At 53.6% G+C, this 18,150-nt stretch overlaps 1 protein-coding gene across 1 annotated transcript; it reads left to right on the top strand.

The window, feature by feature from the left end:
• Positions 1-12,615: 12,615 nt before the first annotated feature.
• LOC139043201 (ral guanine nucleotide dissociation stimulator-like) lies at positions 12,616-14,370 on the top strand. Its single transcript, XM_070503491.1, has 4 exons — positions 12,616-12,938; positions 13,314-13,435; positions 13,641-13,732; positions 14,067-14,370. Exons 2-4 carry the CDS (start codon positions 13,326-13,328, stop codon positions 14,126-14,128), a joined length of 264 nt encoding a protein of 87 aa, XP_070359592.1. The 5' UTR covers positions 12,616-12,938; positions 13,314-13,325; the 3' UTR covers positions 14,129-14,370.
• The last annotated feature ends 3,780 nt before the right edge of the window (positions 14,371-18,150 follow it).

Below are 18,150 nucleotides of genomic sequence, written 5' to 3'. Positions count from 1 at the left end.
AATTGTGTTTGCCTGAAGCACAAAGCCTAACTCAGAGTGAATGCATCAATGAGGCTGAAGAGTCAGCAGGAGCCAGATGTGCAAGGGCTTTGAGTGCCAGGTCAAGAAGTTTGAACTTAACCCTGAAGGCCTTAGGGAGCCATGGGTGATGCTAGAGCAGGAGTGTTCTAGTGAGATCTTCATTTCAGAAAAATGCTTCTAATGTTCAAGGCAGAGAACATCCTTTAGACAATGCATCCAGTGAGCATGTTAGGGTGTTGGTTCCGGTGAGAAAAGATAAGACCTACCTGGGACGTGAATGAACAGAAGGAATGCATTGAGGAGCAATCTGTAGGTTCAGTTGGTGTTACCGGCAGGGGAGGGAGGAGGAGCTGAGAGATATGCTGGCTTCAACTTGGATGAGCGCAGCATTGGGTGGTGGTTCCACTGGGAGCAAAGGCAACAGATGATACTGAGTTCAGGCTTCTGATCTGGTCTCAGCCCAGCTCTCAGTGATGGCCATCTCTCTCCCTCTCTTCTTGCAGCCAAGGGGCACGACCTGAAGGCCCTCACACTCAACTCCACCATCTCCAACATCCAGTATTTGACAGACATGAGCAAGAGCTCAGCCACATTGAACTCCACTGAGAGAGTCCTGCAGCACCTGATGAGACCCTGGTGCCAGCAGCTCCCGGCAGGATGAGTCCCAGCCAGCCGCACCCCACCTGCTGTCTCTCCTGCTCGTCCTTCTCCTGCCTCCTCCCCTGCTTGGATCCTTGTTCAAGAAGAGCAGCCTGGGCCCCTTGTCTTGGGCTGTAGACTGATCTCCCTCAGGGAAGTCCCTTTTCTGAGCATTTGAGAGTCATGAACACTTTCGGTGACCACCCCAGTTTTCACTCTTCCCACTGACTGCCAATTTGCTCCTCCCTCCCTCTGGCCCCCATTATCAGAGGATTTGGGACATCTCTCTAGAGTCCCCACATTCCTCTCTCCCCGGGCCTGCGGAGGAAGGGGCAGCCTCCAGCATGGAAGCTGTCTGCACCTACCACCCTGACCCCATGGCTCATGATGGAGAGTGTGACAGAGACCCCATGTGACAGAGAGCAGCATTCCTGGGTGCGGAACCAGCTGATCCACCCTGTCACCCCGAGGGGCCTCTACTCCCTGCTCAGGGACAGCCTTTTTGTCGGTGGTGAGTGTTCGTGCTGAGCTGGATTGACAGTGATCGTTACTTATGCCTGTTCTGCTTTATTTCATCTCTAACACGTCAGCCCAGGTTCTGAGTGGGGGACACAGAAACCGCATATGTAAAAAGTTTCAACTTACAAACGGAGACTATGTAAATGGATTTGTTGATCCCAATAAAAAAAAATGTGAACTATCTCACTATTAATTTTTATATAGATTGCCTGGACAAATGGTAATATCTTGGTTATAATGGGTTTAAATATCCCATTAAAAATTAGTTTCACTTGTTTATTTTTACTTTTTTAAATGTCAGTATTTAAAAAAAGTTTAAATTTCATTAGATAGAGTGTGAAATTCTACTGTTGGACAGCACTGTTCAAGACGTGAAAATAAAGCCCAGAGAAAGTGGTTAGGGACAACTTTTCCAAGGAAAGGAGTCAATCTGACCCACGTGGCAAGATGCAGACAACAGTCTCATACACACATACATACACACACACACACTTAGAAAGCAAGACCAACATCATCATAGAGTTGAACCACTACTTCTCAAGTGGCAAGAGCTTGCAGTCCTACATTGCTCTAAGTGGATGAACCTCAGGAAAGGAGCCAGGAGTCAAGAAAATTTACCAACCAGGAAGATCTAAAACCAGAGAGTAAAGGTCAGGATCTTTGGTGAAGTTCCCAGCAGTGGATTCTGTTAGAGACTCAATACATTAGCGAGAACTTTGCAAGAAGCGTTGTTACAGAACTCACCTATCCTTTCCTATGTAAAAGTACACAAGTTTCGTAAAGAATACTAGCTCCTGCCAATCAACGAAAAGATGGTAGAACACGAATATCGCCCTTGTAAATCACTCCTGGATTAGTGAGCCAGTCAGGGAACAGATGACAGTGGATTGAGCTGGACCTCATTAGGCTGATTCTGACTTCATGACCATCCTGTGGATTGTCTCATGCCAGGAACTCTAAAACATGCTGTCCCCACCACTCTTTTGCCACCAAGGTCCACCAACCAGACCTTGCTGACAAATGCCCTGGCTGGGCCCCTTCTGACCACACCTGGAGGACTCTCCACAAATCCTACTCCATCACGGCGCTCTTCCACCTGCCACTGGCCAGGGAGGCATTTCCTCCAAGGCTGACACTCTGTGTGCCCAGCTCTGGGAATGACACGTCTCCCTCAAGTGAAGAAAAGGATCTGAGTTCAGAGCCTGTGGGCTGCAGCCATTAGGACAAGGCCTGGGGTTTGCTGTCAGACAGAAGAGAACCTGTGGTGGGTGTGGGTCCCAGGGTTCAAGAAGCCCCCGTGATTCCTGGATAGAATCCCAGAAGACGATGCAGGACGGAGGAGGGATGCTTGGGTGTGATTGTGCTTGGGAATGTCCATAGGGAGGCGGATTTGCCATTGGTAATGCCTTCAACAGGGTTGTTCATTCATCGATTCATCCTGTCTCAGGGAGTGCTGTCTACATCCTTCCAGCCCCTAGTCTCCCGTCTGGAGCAAACAGACAACGTCAGAAGAACATTTACATTTCATTTGTAATGTATGCGTACAGGGCATGCAATGTGCTGGATGTTGCAAGTGTTCTGAAACATTAACTCCTTTAGCAGTCTCCATATCCTCACAAATTAGGTACGCTTATCCTTCTTGCCAACAACAGATGAAGAAACTGAGGCACCAATGAGGTAAGTACTTTGCCCTCTACCAATATCTAGGAAGTGATTGAGGTGGAATTTGCACATAAGCTGTGGCTCCATATTCTCTGCTCTTAACCATGTTCTTTGCTCCCTATGACTTCACACCATGAAGACGTTGGCTCAGTGTATCCATTTTCTTGTTACACCCGGTAGCCCCACTCTTTGATCTCTGTCTGAAAAAGATGCTATTCGCATCAAAACTGTTGCACATACACAACCAAAATGACTTCTCCCCATATCCCATGTCCTGGAAAATACATAGAGAACATTTCAAAACATTTCTTGCCCAGGCTGGGAGTGCTTCTGGGAAATCCCACTGTTCCTGTAAGAAGCCAAGGGCAGGCTGGGAGCTGTGTCTTAGCGGAAAGGTGAGATCAGGAGATACTATGGGGTTACAAAATGGATGGGGGACCTCAGCAGGAATTGACTTCAGGATCTGGTGGTGTTTCAAGCTGGGTGCTAATTTTCTGGCTTTGGGTGTAGGGGCTGGTGCCGCATTCCAGGGAGAGGCCAGTCTCCCTGTGTTCTTGGGGAAACCAGACCCTTGAAAGCAAGGGAATGAGAATTTCCTTTCACGATGGACTTGGGAGGGGAAACATTCAGCCCAGAAGAGACAGTCATGATCCTGAGGAAACCAGAAGAAGCTGCCTCCTCGTCCGCCAAGCAGAAAGCCCTCCTTCATGGACTCACTTTATCCAGATGAGACCAAGAAGGAGGACATCATGAGATGCCCTTGCAGGTGGGAGACCTGTGACAGTGGAGCCTGTGCCTGGGAGGCTCTGAAAGGCATCATAGGGGTGACATTTGCTGTCAGCAGGGTGCCAGATGATAGGCACGCCTGCTTGTGTCTGGGAACAGTTTGAGTGTCAGGGAGAAGGCACTGCTGGCGCAGAGGCTCACAGGAAGAAGTGGGTCTGACCAGACAATGTCTGAAAGAGGGCAGTGTAGCTGGAAGGAGCCTGAGAAGAGAGAGGAGGGTAGATGGGGACAGGCAGGGCCAGAGGGCAGGAACTGGCAGACTGTGCTTTTCCCGTCGCTCTCTGATGACACTGCTCTAAGACATTGCACCTAGAAAATACAAATCCTTAACATCTCACACATTCTGTGTGCCAGGAATGGGGCACAGCTTAGCTGGGTGCCTCCGCCTCAAGGTCTCTGTGAAGCAGGGGCTGCGGCTATATTGCGGCTCGACTTGTGGAGGGTTTGCTCCCAAGTTCACTCACATGCATGCTGACGGGGTTTGTTTGGACTGAAAGTCTGAGTTCCTGCCTGTCTGTTGGCCAATCATTCCCTCCGTTCTCTCCTATGGAACATCTTCATAGGACAACTGAAAACATGCACACTTGCTCCCCCAGTTCCAGAGATATAAGATGCAGAGAGAGAGAGAGATGGAAACAGAAGGAGGGAAAGACGGAGGGGACTAAAGCCAATGAGTAAGAAGGAAGGGCCAGGCTTTTTGTTCTTAACCCTGGGTTGCAGGCCATCCCATCACCTTGGCTGCATTCTATTCAGAAGGCAGCTCCTGACCACTTGTGGTTCCACAAGGACGTGCACAGCAGAAGACAGTGAGCACCAGGAGCCATAGTGGAGGCTGCCCACTACATAGGCCGACACGAGGCACTTGGGTCTGATTCTAAGTCAAACAGGAGACCTTGCAAGGTTTCATGCCAGTGAATGGAAGTATCTGAATTTCCCCTAATTTCCACCTCTTAAAGGTGCAGACCTGGAAATGAGGCCCAGAGGGGCAGTGACTTTCTCAAGGTCACAGAGCTGGAACCCAGTCCTGTTTTGAGGGGTACTCCACACTACATCCCACCCCTTCTTGTCATTCTTTCATCTCTAAGTGTGTGCATCAGACACATGCAAACCAGACCACAGGTGTTGTTGCTATTATCTCTTCTACACCTGAGGACGTCCCGAGGGAGATATTTCTGGCCTCGTCCCCATTGTGCAGGTTGGGTGATTGAGGAGGCCCTGGGAGGCCCATTGGCATTTCCAGGACACAGAGCTTGTAGGAAAAAAGAGGTCGGAACTCAGCTGCATGTCCTCAAGCTGGAACCCTGGTTCCATCTCAAGGTCCTGTGTTGGGATCTGTGCTGGCTATTTGTGTACAGTTCTGGAGGTGACATGGGCAAGGAGGGTGAGCAGCCAAGATCCCAGAGAGGTTTTCGGTGGGTGTGATTGAAGAAGGCGCCCAGGTAAGGGAAACTTGAGGAAGTGACCTCACTTCCTTGGAGACAGACCCCAACAGAACTTAGCACACAGGTCTCCAGGCGCCCACATTCTAGACATAGCATCCTATTGAGCCCACTTGAGTGGCGACACTGAAGACAAGAGGATGTTCTCCTGCTGTCTCCCGAGTTGTGGAGGCTCTGGCTTCAGGAAAGCCAAGAAAAAGAGCCTTTTCAGTCACTATAGACACTGGCTTGGCCCTCACCTGCACCGCCTCTGTCCAACTGGCAGGAGGAGCACTCAGGTAACACAGGGAAAGCCAACCGGGTTAGGCCACAACTGGATGCCACCCGCACACCCCTTTGAGCCTCCTTGTGTGTCGGAGGGGAGTGAGAGATGGACGGCGGTGCTGAGCGGGGACCCACCCTGGGCAGGAGCCATTTGCTCGGTGTTGGAAGCCTGGCAGTGTGTCGTGTCCCCAGCCTAGGTGGTGGCTAGCAGGATGGGAGAGTGGGTGCTGGGAACCAAGCTCCTCTACCCATAGGTTAGTCCCGAGCCATCCAGGTGTCATCTCATTCCCTCCCTGGCTGGAGGTCTATGCAGATGCTGCTCGGTACCTGATCTGTGCTGGGGTTTCCTCCTGTGGCCAAGTCGAGGCATGCCCCTCAGACCTCCCGGCCCGGCTCTCGGGCACTGTCTTTGCAGAGCTGCACGCAGGAGGTGGTGGAAGAGCTGATGGATGGCTTCGGGTACTCCATCTCCCTGGACAGGGACCAGCTGCACCGCGCCACCATCAATAACCAGGGCTGCTCTGAGGTGAGAGTGGGCACAGAGGGTTCTTCCCACCCAGGCCCCTGAGATGACCAGGGCCGGCCCAGAATCCAACCTCAAACTGCCGTTCTCCTGGGACCCTAACAGGGCTGTCCCCCATGAGTGTCCCACAGTCCCATTCCCAAAGGAATCTGGACTTCCGCTCCTCCCCACCAGCTGCATAGGAGGGTAGGAGGGCACTCTTTGCATTTTCCTAGGAAGATTAAACGTTGATGTCGTTGTCACTTCCCAATAGGCCCTGAGTATCTTTGAATTTTGCCTTTTTTGGAAAATGAAACCTCGATAACAAGGGTCTCCAAACTCCCTTTAATGTAAAAGAAATAACCATCAGCGTGTTTGAAAGTCAAAGGGATTCTCAGAACGTGTCACTGCCCTGTACACTGTTTCCAGACCTGGGAGGGGTGAGGTGGCCACATAACATTTCCCTCCAGGTCAGGGTCTGATGAAGCCTCAGGCAGTTACAGGGGATGTCCCTCAGCCCTCACTTTGGGCGGTTCTCAGTTCTGAGCCACAGGACCTAGAGAAGCCACTTGGCATGCCTAAGCCTCTGTTCTCCTCTCTAGAGAGGGGTGTCTGTTGAGGATTCACTGGGCTGGTGCCCTGCACAGACGGAGGTCTGTTGTCCCTCAGCGAGCAAATGGCCTTGAGGGAGATCAATGTGGAATCCTTCGCAGGACCAAAGTCAGATTGTGCTTTGAGAGCCCAGAACTTTGCTGAGTTGGGACCCCTGTCTCTCCTGTCGCACACGTCTGGGAGGGGCTAGGAGTTCCTGGGTCAGCTGCAGACCCTGATAACGCTGGTGGTTGGCAGTGGTGACCCTGACTCTGTGTCCCTCCTCGTCCCACCCAGAGTGAAGATGAGTCCACTCTGTCTGTCACTGAGGCCTGCAGGATGCGTGCCCTCCGGGCAGGCATGATGCAGAGGCTCTCAGAGACTGTGCTGCCAGCCTTCCCCAGCAGAGTCCTCCGCAGTGTCATCACCTCCCTCTGCAGCTACTCAGGCTCCAGCACAGCCCACCAGGTGCTGGACCAGCTGTTTCCCAGGTGACTGCCCGCCTCCTCCTCAGCACAGTGGTGACTCTGCCCACTGCCAGCTGTGTGTCTTGCCTTGGGAATGTCACCGCATCTCTCTGAGCCTGAGTTGGCTCCTATGAAAGGTGGGGTGGCAGAGGATGAACTTGCTAGGCTTCTCCCAGGGATGAATGGGATCAGCCCTCCAGGTGCTGCCCTGGTGCCCGGCTCTGCAGAGAGGGTGGTGGGCCATGCTGTGGTTGCTGGTGGTGATTATTTCTCTGTCCCCCACGGAAAGTAGTCTTCCTCTCCCTTCACTGGCTTGTGGCTTTTTGAGTTTGGAAAAGCACCTGGAGAGCACCCTGTCAAGGAGTTTGAGATGCCATCCAGCTGGTCCTGGTGCTTGTCTTTGGTGTAGCCACTTAGGGATCTCTAGGGCCACAGAGGGGCCACAGGCCCACTCAGACACCCGGGGTGGTTCTGGTTGGAGGTCATTCAACAATGTCTATGAAGGACCTACTCTGAGCAGGACTTCTGGACACACTAAGTGTCACTCAGTGACTGAAGCAGACAGCCTCCCTGGCCCTCCCCTCTAATCTGAGAGTCAGACAGTCACACTTGACATCATTCACAGGTCCCATCTACCCTCCATCCCGGGCGATGCCCTCATCCCCTTTGGGACACATGGAGGCAGCTTGGCCCATTGCGTGCGGGATGCTGGAGGACAGGACCACCTCCCAAAGTGAGTGGTCTTTGGGTCGAGAAGGAGGGCCTCCTGTCTCTAGCAAACAGGGTGTGGGGAGAGGATGGAGGCTGTGGCCGGGTCAGGCCTGGGAGAACCCTGCATCTCACCCATCTTTTGATCCCCATGGGAGGGCTGAGTTCTGGTGGCTTCCACTCCGGCAGGACTGGACTCAAAGAGAGCTGTGCATGGGTCCCAGGCCCCTTGAGAATTGGAAGGGAGGCTGGGCTGCGTTGTCCCCAAGAGACCCACTCCCAGCAGAGTCCCAGCCCCTCCTGCCTCCCTTTCTCCACATCCACACCTTGTGAGCACCACCGCCAGGTCCATAGTAGGAGGTGTGTGAGCAAGCTGCTCCCAAATCTGCTGGAGTCTTCATTCCAGTGGCCCACATTCATGCAGGGCTTGGGTGGGCTCTGTCCAGACCCTTGGGGAGGAGAGTATCGGTGGGAACAAGAGACTCTCACAGACTCTGTGTTCAGCCTGCTGGATGAGCAGGCCTGCCACAGCCAGGACAGCCAGCCAGGGCTCAGGGCTGGGATGGGGCCCTCCTCTGGAGGGGGAGGGTCTGGCAAAGGGGCGCAGATGCTAACAAGAGTGCCTTGGGAGGACGGTGTTTAAGGAAAGGCCAGGCCACTGACTCTCTGGCCCATCTGCCTCCACGCAGTGCTATCTATTTCCTGCTGGGAACTTGGCTGGGCCAAGGGCAGGATTGCAGGGAGCCCCTGCGGTTTCCCTCTTGGACCCTGCAGCTGGCCACTCTGCACGTCAGCTTTGGTGGCTCCCACGTGGAGGGCCATGCCTACCTTCTGCCAGGCCACCTGGAGCATCTCAAGGCCATTGAGGCCGAACGGAAAGGTGAGGGGACTGGAGTCTGGGAAGACTGTCTGTGTTGAGGTTCATGGGCTAGCGTTCCCTTAGAGGCAGTAGAGCCCTTCCTATCTTTGGAAAGGCACAGAAACTGTCAGGTGTGTGGGTGCAACTTTCTCTTTATCCTGCTCCAGAGCCAGCTCCAAAGCTCCTGCCACTTCCAGAGCCAGAGCCAGTGCCAGCCCCCGGGCTGGAGCCAGCTGCACCTCCAGTCTCACCACGTGTGGTAGAGCTGGAGCCAGCAGCCCCTGAGTCGGCCACTCCAGGACCAGAGCAAGGGCCACCATTAGAGGCAGCCCCAGAGCCCAGCTGCCCCCGGGCCGTGACCACCGAGGACCAGCTGCGGGAGGAGAAGCTGAACATCTTGGACTTCCCTCCCCAGCTGGTGGCAGAGCAGCTGACGAGGATGGCTGCGGTGAGCAGAGGAGCTCACGGGGCGGGTGGCCCCTGCCTTCCCGGTGCCATGAGCCACCCCACACCTGCCATTCCCTGCTCGGGATTCCGATGATCTGGGTCCAAATCCCTGCTCCCTCCCTTATCAACACTGTGACCTGGGCAGCTTTCTTTCTCCCCAAGCCTTCGCTGTCCCCTAGAGAACAGGGGACAGTAGAGATGGACACTCAGAGCACCTGCTGTACAGGGTGGCTGTGCCGGTGAATGAGGTGGGAGAGAGTGGAAGGTGGGCAGAGTCTGGCCCTTTGGTGGGGGATGGGCACTCACTGAAGTGCTGCCAGGTCCTTGGGTGGATCCCCCATCTGTGCAGGTGGCCCGGACAGCCTCAGCACTTAGCAGGAAGGTGATGTGTATTGACTCCAGTGGAGACAGTCAAACAAAGCCGGGGGTTGTCCCTGCCTCAGGGGGAATGTGCATGGGAATGGGGAGTGGGACTCGAGGGGCACTGGGATGGGTGGATGATGGCCCTTCTGGTGGGCATGTGTGGGCTGCCTTCTGGAGCTTGGAGGAAGTGAGACGGGGCTGGGAGCAAATGTCCCCTCCCTTCCCCACAGTACTGTGTCCGGGGTCATCCTGGACTGGGTGCATTCAGTGGACACAGACAAAACCCAGGGACTCCCACAAGCCTCAGGCCACATGCTCTGCTTCCTGAGCTCCAGTTCTGATCTCACCCTGCTGGGCCTATGGGGGACTGTGGACGCCGAGCTGGGGTGCGGCAGGACCGGGTGACACTCCGAATCTTCTGCAGGAGCTGTTCAAGAAGTTGGTGCCCGCCCACTGCCTCGGCTCCATCTGGTCCAAGTGCGACAACAGGGAACGAGATTACCTGGCACCCACTGTCCGTGACAGTGTGATGCACGACAACACCGTGGCCAATTGCATCCTCGTCACCTGCCTTGGGGACCCCAGCATGACAGCGCGGGACAGGGCCAGGGTGGTTGAGCTGTGGATCAGGGTGGCTGAGGTAAGCCTTGGCACGCTCTGTCTGGATGCGTGGGAATTGCCTCTTGTTTCTCAGCTCTCAGGATTGAAGTCTGGGGTCTTAGTCACTGGACTGTCCCTTGACCCTCATGCCAGGGCCACGTTGACCTTGACTTGAGGTCCCAGTGGGGACAAGCTCACTTCCTCCCTTGTGTTGAGCTACAAATCCTTGTGCCTGGCAATGTTACTCATCGGGTGGCAGGTGTGCCCTCCCTGGCTTCCCTGGGCATGTGTCTCCTCCAGGACAGGGGAAGTCCGTGAGGGGACAGAAACCAGAGGCAGCAGAGCTTCAGCTCCCCCTCACGGCTCCAACTCTTCGCTTCCCCAGGAGTGTCGAGGCCTCGGGAACTTCTGTTCCCTCCACACAATCCTTTCTGCCCTGCAGAGCCCTGCCATTGCCCATCTCCAAGACACCTGGGGACAAGTTTCCAGGTGGGTAGTGGGTGGTCTGCTCTCCAGCCAAGCACCATGAGGGTGAGGTGGCCCAGGCAGCCTGATTTGGGCCGGCATGTCCCCCAAAGTCAGCTGAGACCACCTGGGAGACAGCGAACGCCGGGCACAGGGACTGACCTGGGTGCTGGGTCTCTGAGTCTCTCAGCGCCCTTAAGCCAGCAGTTCCGTCCCAGGGATTCATTTCCTTCCAGACCAGATCATGGCTTGAGCCCAGGTGGAGATTCTCAGGTGTTTCCTTTGCAGCAACAGAAGCCTCTATGCAGCTGAAACCAACACTGTTCCAAAGAGATCTGTTTGGGACATCTGGGAATGGAGGCCCCAAGGGACAAGAGGAGAGGCCCCTCTGCAGTCCCATGGGGACCTTAGAGCTCAGAACACCCCAGTGAAATCCCTCATCCAGGCCCCAGGCAGTTTGGATCTGCTGGGTTCTCAAACAAATGGGATTTGCCTTCAAGCATCCCACAGTTTTTCTTGCTTGCTTGCTTTCTTTCTTTCCCCACCCCGCAGGGAGAGTTCTCGAACCTGGAAGAAGTGGGTCAGGAGAGAGAAACGCGTGAGCAGGGAGCTGCTAGTGCAGGTAACCTGGAGGCTGGAGATCTGGAAGGAGGCCAGAAGGAGAGGGGAGGGGAGCATCCTGAGGGGATCCTAGGAGGTGAGGCTATGGCAAGGCTTGGCCCAGGCTGGGGGTCAGAGAGCCCTGTGAGGGTGGGGCAGGCCGGGGCCACTCGGCCAGGTCCCCCAAGACACCCTGCCCTCCCCCTCCCTGTCTGTTCAGCTGGGGTCTGGACGCACCCCTGGAGTCCAGAGGTCGGGGCCTTGGTCAGATTTGGAGCCAGGGCTGGGGTGAAGGCAGCGGGGACAGGGCCTGTAGCTGGCACGGGGAGCAGCCTCTCCCAGTGGGTCCTTGAGCCAGTCACTGCCCCTCTGGGGGCCTCCATCTCCTCCTCTGGGAAGTGGAGGGAACTGATCAGTGGTGCAGGCCCCCCAGCGAGGTGCTACCATCCAAGGGAGGACAGGAACGCAAGGAGATTTGTGCCGGCTCCTCCTCGAGAGGTGAGGGGAGAGCAGTGATGACACGCAGATGACTCTGAGTCCTCAGGAGACTCCTGGAAGCAGGTGACGTTCTCCTCACACTTTTCAGCTGAGGAAAGAGGGCCAGGGAGGCCTGGGCAGGCCCAAGGTCACACAGGGCTGAGTCCTGGAGCTGGGACTGGTCTAGAATCAGAGCACCCTGGAGGTGGGAGCAGCAGAGGCAGCAGGGGACTGGAGCCGATGGCCAGGGTCTGAGATCAGGGGCCTTGGGGGACATGCGGAGGGGAGTATGGGCGCACTGACCCTGTCCTCGGCCCCGACAGGAGGCGACCTCCGTGTTAAAGACTGCAGAGAGGGCCCGCCAGGGAGCCCAGGAGAGGCAGCGGCAGCAGGTGAGGGTGACTGTGGGGGAGGGGCCTAGGAGTCAGAGGAGAGGGGGCTCCCCCTCCCAGCTGGAGACCTCCCTCAGGAGAGGGGCCTTCCTCCTCAGGCGAATCTGCTGTGGCTGCCAAGCATGACGGGCCTGCAGTGGCAGTGAGCAGGAGGAGGCCTGGAAGGGCTGGCAGCAGGGCAGATTTGGGGTGGGGAAGGGCAGGGGCCACTACCCCTGGGAGGGGCCAACAGCCAGCCCTGGGACTTGACTGATGGAGTTTGGTGTTCCTGGCGGGGAGCGGGGGAGGGAATTGTGTGTGTTGGGGTGTCCCGACGATCGTAGGCTGCTCTGTGTGGGAGCGTGGGGTGGGCAGGAGGCTGGGCTGAGGGGTTTCAGGGGAAGGTTCATGGGGGCACCTGAGAGCGGGAGCTCATCGCCATGCCCATCCCGATGGCGGCACAGGGTGTCGTCCCCTCCCTGGTGACGTTCTTCCATTCCCTGGAGCTGCTGGACGCTACGATGGAGGATTATGTGGAGGTGAGTGAGCCCGGAGGTGGGTCCGGGGGCTCAGGCTCCTGAGGGTGGGGAGGAGAGAGTCCTGTCCTGAGCCCTGAGCTCTCTGCGTTTGGCAAAGGTCCTCTCAGCAGGGCCTCCAGCCTCGTGTGGGAGTTGGGGTGTCAGGCCCATCTCCCCAGTGGGTGATGCAGGCTCTGCATAAGCCACCGTCCAGGTTCCCTGGGCTGATGAGGCTCAGAGCTGCCTGACTGTGTGGCCGCAGGAGGTGGTGTCTGAGCTGGACTCAGCGTCTCCCTCTGGCCCTGCCAGTGAGGGAAGAGAAGTCGGGCCCCTCCCAGTCAGGAAGCACATCAGACGCTGAGCTGTCCCTTCCTGCCTGAGGCCTGAGTCTCCCCACGTGTCATCAGAGAGGGTTGGGTCACAAGGTCTGTTGCCTCAGTTGCTCTGCGCCCCCTGCTCTGGAGCCCAGAGACTGGCCCAGGTCCAAGTCCGGGCTCTGGATGGGCCTGCCCACTGGCAGTAGTGCAACATTGCAAGAGGTGTGGACGGGGCCTAGTGCTGGCCCCAGGGGGCTGTTTCTGATGGACTGCGGCTGTCTGCTTTCCAGGGCAATGTGCTCAACTGTCGGAAATGGAATGAGGTAAGCGGCTGCGGCCTCCCGGTGGGGAGGGTGGGGGTTGGAAATCAGAGACCCCCCCCCGCAGTGGGCAGGACCCCCTCTGGCCCAATCCCCAGGGTGGAACATTTATTTGCCCACTTCGATATACAGAGCTAGGGATCCTATGGCATTGGCGGGTGGGGGAAGGGCTGGCATCAAAGACTCCTTCCTGGAGGAGGAGCTATTTTGGGCCAAGTGTGAGAGCAGGCAAGCCCTGACTGGAATCGCAGGGAGGGAGGGCTCCCAAGTGGGCAAAGGCCCCAGACTGGCCCCTTGCCCCCTTCCTCACCCCCTCCACGAGCCCTGCAGGGTCCCCCACTCAGGCCCTGTGGGCATCCTGTGCTTGCTCTGTCCTAGCAATTCAAACTGATGGACGAGATCGAGCTGCTCCAGGAGGCTGCAAATCTGTACACCGTGCAGCCCGACGAGCACTTTGGGGCCTGGTTCCAGGCCGTGGAGCCCCTGAGCAAGGAGGAGAGGTGAGTCGGGTCAGGAGTTGGGGGAGGGCAGGGCAACCTCTCTCTGCTGACCAGCTCCAGAGCCCATGGCCGTTGCTCCATGGTCAGCCCCTGATCTGACTGCATGGCGACCCCTGGGGCCCTTCGACCCCAGCTGCTGGCAGGCTCCAGGACGCACATGTGATGTGTGGCTCCTGAGAGCTCCCAGCTCCACTCTGTCGCGTAGCTACAGCCTGTCCTGCCAGCTGGAGCCCCGATACCACTGGGTCAGAAAGATTCGACTCTTCTTCAAAGGCAAGAAGAACCGCTCAGGCCAGAGTGAGTGTCCAGACCGGCAATGGCTGAAACCATGGGCTCAGGAAACATTCAGGCTGAGCGTGGGCCTGGGGAGGCAGACAGCTGGCCCTGGGTTCCAGCTCCACTGCTGAGCAGTCCCGTCCTGGGCGATTGCACTCACGTTTCTGGGACTGGTTTCCTCCTCTGTGAAGTGGGTGACGCTAAATATCAGCCCCTGTGTCAGGGACAGATGGGGTGCTGTTGGCTGACTGAGCACTGAGCACAGGGCTGGAGCACAGAGCGCAGTGGGGGCCGGGATGCGGTGTGCACTGTGGTTCCAGGGCAGGCCGCTCAGGAAATGCCTCTCTTTCTCCAGACACCAGACCCCCAACCAAGGGCCCAGTGGTGGTGGTCGATGACCCTCCTGAGACCAGCTGAGCTACAGCGGGGACACAGCGTTGATACTCAGGGTGCACAGGGCCACCTCCCCTGATTCTGATGAGGAGAACTTTGTGATCCGTTTCTTGGGGTCCCCTGTTGGCCACGAGGGAAGGCACCAACCCCTCTTCCCCCTCCCCCCTTTTGCCCAGCACCTATTTCCCTATTTGGCGGGGCCATATTTTGTTGTCAATGGTAAATGCTCCGTTTGAGTATTATATTAAATTGTTGCTTCCTTCTAATCCTGGGAGTGGAGGTGTGAGTCTTTCGCTCGCAGCGCTCATGGAAACCAGATCCAGAAACTCACATTCCTCCTCGAATTTAGAAATCTCCCACAGTGAGCGGCTCAGTTTATGTGGAGAAGGGAGAAGTTCCAGTCCCCTCCCTGGCTACTGAAGGACGTGCCCAAGTGCCCCTCCCTCCGAGGACAGGATCATTGCAGTGTGGTTCACCCTGTCCGGGAGCAGAGAGGGCCCCTCCGACCTCTTGGGACTAAGCGGTTGGAGGCGTTTTCTCAGGCAGAGCCACAACCACTAAGCTGGGCGTGTCTGTCAAACTAGCACGTGCCTGTCCCTAGCACACGTCCTGCCCAGGACAGTGGCTGCCTTTCGACACTCTGCCGGAAGAGGGAACATTTTCCCGGTTTCTCTTGCACATAGATTAGGACCTTGTTTTCTGATTCAGTCTCCGCAATGGCTTCAGCTCTAAGTGGGGAAAATACCGTCAAAAGCTCAAAACGTGCACATAGAGAGGACGAGGCCAGAGGAAGGTCCTGTGGACATGGACCATGGGCAGGCAGGACTCTTCCTTCTCGGGCCCACTAGGGGCTCCCTGTTCACCTCTGACCTAGACTGGATCCCCCTGGGCTTCTGGTCCCTGACTCCGAATACCATTTCCTGCTTGTTGCCTATCCAAGGGGAAAGCTGTGGGATGCAGCTTTTAGGGCCTCAGCCAGGTCTCCCTCCAGAAACCTAGTGCTCCCAACAATCTGTTCCAGAAAATATAACCAGAGACAACACTTTCCAACTCATCTTATGAGCCCAGCAGTACCCTAAAAGCAAAACTAGAGTTTAAAAGTAGGGAAAACTTGAGAACAGCAAGTCTCAGAAATGAGCAATTACTGTCTTCTACAAATATTAGAAAACTGAAGCCAACAATGTAAAACAATCATACACCAGGACAAAGAGGAAATTTATTCAGGTATGCAAGGTTGTATCAGCATTCCAAAATCAAATCAATGTGCATCAATTCTGTGTTTGTGAGGCTGTATTCCTTTGAAGTCTTTGGAACTGTTGCTGTCTTTCAGACAAGTCTGAGTTTACATCAAAGGTCATCAACTAAAAACAACTACAGTATAAATCTTTTAACAAATGAATTTGAGAGTCATACCCACAAACAGAATATTCTTTATAAAGAGCATTCAAACTAGATCTATTTTTTCTTTTTTAAGATAATGACTAGCTGGCATTAAGGTTCAATCAGAAAAATACAACTCTGGGCAAAACTACTATTCCAATTCAAATAGACTTTGCTACTGTTAAAATTCCTATAGTATTTGGTGTTTGTTCTCAATAATCAGATATTATCTTGAATTTATATTCTTTTCAAGTGCCTAGATCTTGTTTCCACAATAAAATGGCATTCCACGGTTCAGAGTATGCTTTATATTATTCTCTTTCCCTTAGCACCAAACACATTGGTTTTTCTCACCTATAGAACAGTTGCCAACAACTTACCCAGAATCTGTTTTCCACAACATGGCACAAACTATCTTGTCAGCTTTCTCTTGAGTTCTCTGGACCCTGCATTTCAGTCAATTAAACTGTTACATGTTCTCCCACGCATTATTTGTTTTCTTTTATTTGCTCGGAATACCTTCCCACCGCATCTCTTCTTTGTAAATGATATCTGTCTATCGCTTGAGGGTCACTCCAAGGAAAGCTTCCTGCAGGTGTACCACCAAACTGGCAGTCGTCTTCCCCTTTGGAATTCTTACATCATTTTGTCACTTGCTCTGTCTTCCTTCTCCCTCTGCTTGTGCCTTCTTGGTCTTCTTTACAGGCTTCTTTTCCTCTGTCCATTCCTCAATGCGCACTGAAATGTTAGACTTCCTCGGCATTCTGCCCTATGCCCTCTTCTCTTCTTGCTCTCCATACATTTCTTAAGCAATGTATTTCACTCCTGTGGCTCTAATGGTGACCAGTATGCTAATGAGCCTGGCCTAGAGAAGCTCTCTTGAGATTCTGACTAGCATATTTAACTATTCATTGGATATCTCTACCTGATTGTCTTTACAAGTATCTTAAGCTCAACATACGCACAACTGAATTCAAGACCTTTCCCCACCAAACCTATTCCTTCTTCAGAGAATTTCCTGTCTTAGAGATTGGAGCCACCATCTACCTAGTTGCTCAAACTAGAAACTGAGGAGTCATTCCTTCTATGCACTACCCCTCCTTGCTGACATCCACTGAGTTACTCGATCATGTTAAATCAGGCTCCTAAATATTTAAAAACTTTGTCCATCTCTCTCCATATAAATTGCCATTATTTCAGTCCAGGCCATAAGCACCTTTCCCCCAAAACACCATAAGGGCCTCCAGTCTTGGTCCTCCCCAGTGGAATTTCCACAATCCAGAGTAATCTTCTAAAATGTAGGGCAATTATGAGAACTTCCTGCTTAATATTCATCAATGGCTTCCCATAGAAGAAAAATGTCCAAATTCCTTAAACATAGCTTACAGAGCCCTCTGTAATAAGGGCTAACCTTGTCCCTGCCTATCTCTTCATTCTTCACTTAACATTCTAAACTTCAGGCATATGAAATTTCAGTTCTTCAAACTTGCCATGCATCACATCTCTGAGACTTTACATTCTGTATGCTGCCTTCTAACCCCACACCCCTGCTTTTTGCTCAGCAAACTCTATGTCAGTGTAAGAAGTCCTTCTTGTGGAAGCTCTCTTCACTTTGCATTCTTTTTTTTTTTTTCTTTTGGGGGGTGAGGAAGATTGGCCCTGAGCCAATATCTGTTGCCAATCTTCCTCTTTTTGCTTGAAGAAGATTGCCACTGAGCTAACATCTGTGCCAGTCTTCCTGTATTTTGTATCTGGGATGCTGCCACACCATGGTTTGATGAGCAGTGTATAGGTCCATGCCTGGGATCCGAACTTGTGAACCCCAGGCCACCGAAGGGGAGTGTGCAAACTTAAGCATTATGCCACCTGGCCGGCCCCCAGGATGCATCCTTATCATAGCATCTACCCCTTCTCACAGCATCCACCTTACTACTGTAATTGCTTGTTTAACTATTATCATTCTTTTATTTGACAAATATTCACTGAGAGTCCGCTATGTCACTGGTACTGCATTCTCCTCTGCATATAGAATTTAGTCAATTCAGGGTATTGTGTAAGCACATAAGGTATGTGGGAGACGGTCCAAGAAATGTCTCTTAATGACTTGCATTTCCATCTATTTCCCTACCAGTTTAAATTTCATAATCATTTCCGAGTTCTTTGAATTACCTAACACAGTGGATGGTAGATAAATATCTAATCTCATTAACTGTTGGATTTTAAACATATACAAACAATTTTTGCATTGTAAGAGGACTGCACCCAGCCATTACTTTCTACCTAGCAGAGTTTTTCTTTGATATCACTTTGGATATAATGGAGTGTAAACACTTAGGCAAATTTCTGCAGTGAAAAACGTGAGCCTCAGTATCAGAACAGTGTAATAATGCTGCCGCTTACTAGGCTGTGTCCATGGCCAAGAGCCTTAACCCCTCTGAGCCTCAGTTTCCTCATCTGAAAAAGTTAGTTACAAAGTCAAATGAGATATGAGAAAATAAAAGCATAGCACAAAATGTAAAGGGCTATCCAAATGCCATTATTACGATTGTTATTAGAGTGAACACAGATCAGGCCTCCCTGTCACTGGTCATCCCAGCTCTACAGGCAACGAGATTTCCAAATCTCATCCTTCACCTTCCCTTTATCATTTAAGAGGTAGGCTTCTG

Source organism: Equus asinus, unplaced genomic scaffold, assembly GCF_041296235.1.
Source record: "Equus asinus isolate D_3611 breed Donkey unplaced genomic scaffold, EquAss-T2T_v2 contig_193, whole genome shotgun sequence".
NCBI lineage: Eukaryota > Metazoa > Chordata > Mammalia > Perissodactyla > Equidae > Equus > Equus asinus.
The sequence above is the reverse complement of the archived record's forward strand: the minus strand, read 5'-3'. Positions and strand labels throughout refer to the sequence as shown.

Coding starts and splice junctions, on each gene's coding strand:
- LOC139043201 (XM_070503491.1), top strand. CDS start 13,326: ATGGACGAGATCGAGCTGCTCCAGGAGGCTGCAAATCTGTACACCGTG. Junction 13,436..13,640: donor CCCCTGAGCAAGGAGGAGAG/GTGAGTCGGGTC, acceptor TCTGTCGCGTAG/CTACAGCCTGTCCTGCCAGC. Junction 13,733..14,066: donor GAAGAACCGCTCAGGCCAGA/GTGAGTGTCCAG, acceptor CTCTTTCTCCAG/ACACCAGACCCCCAACCAAG.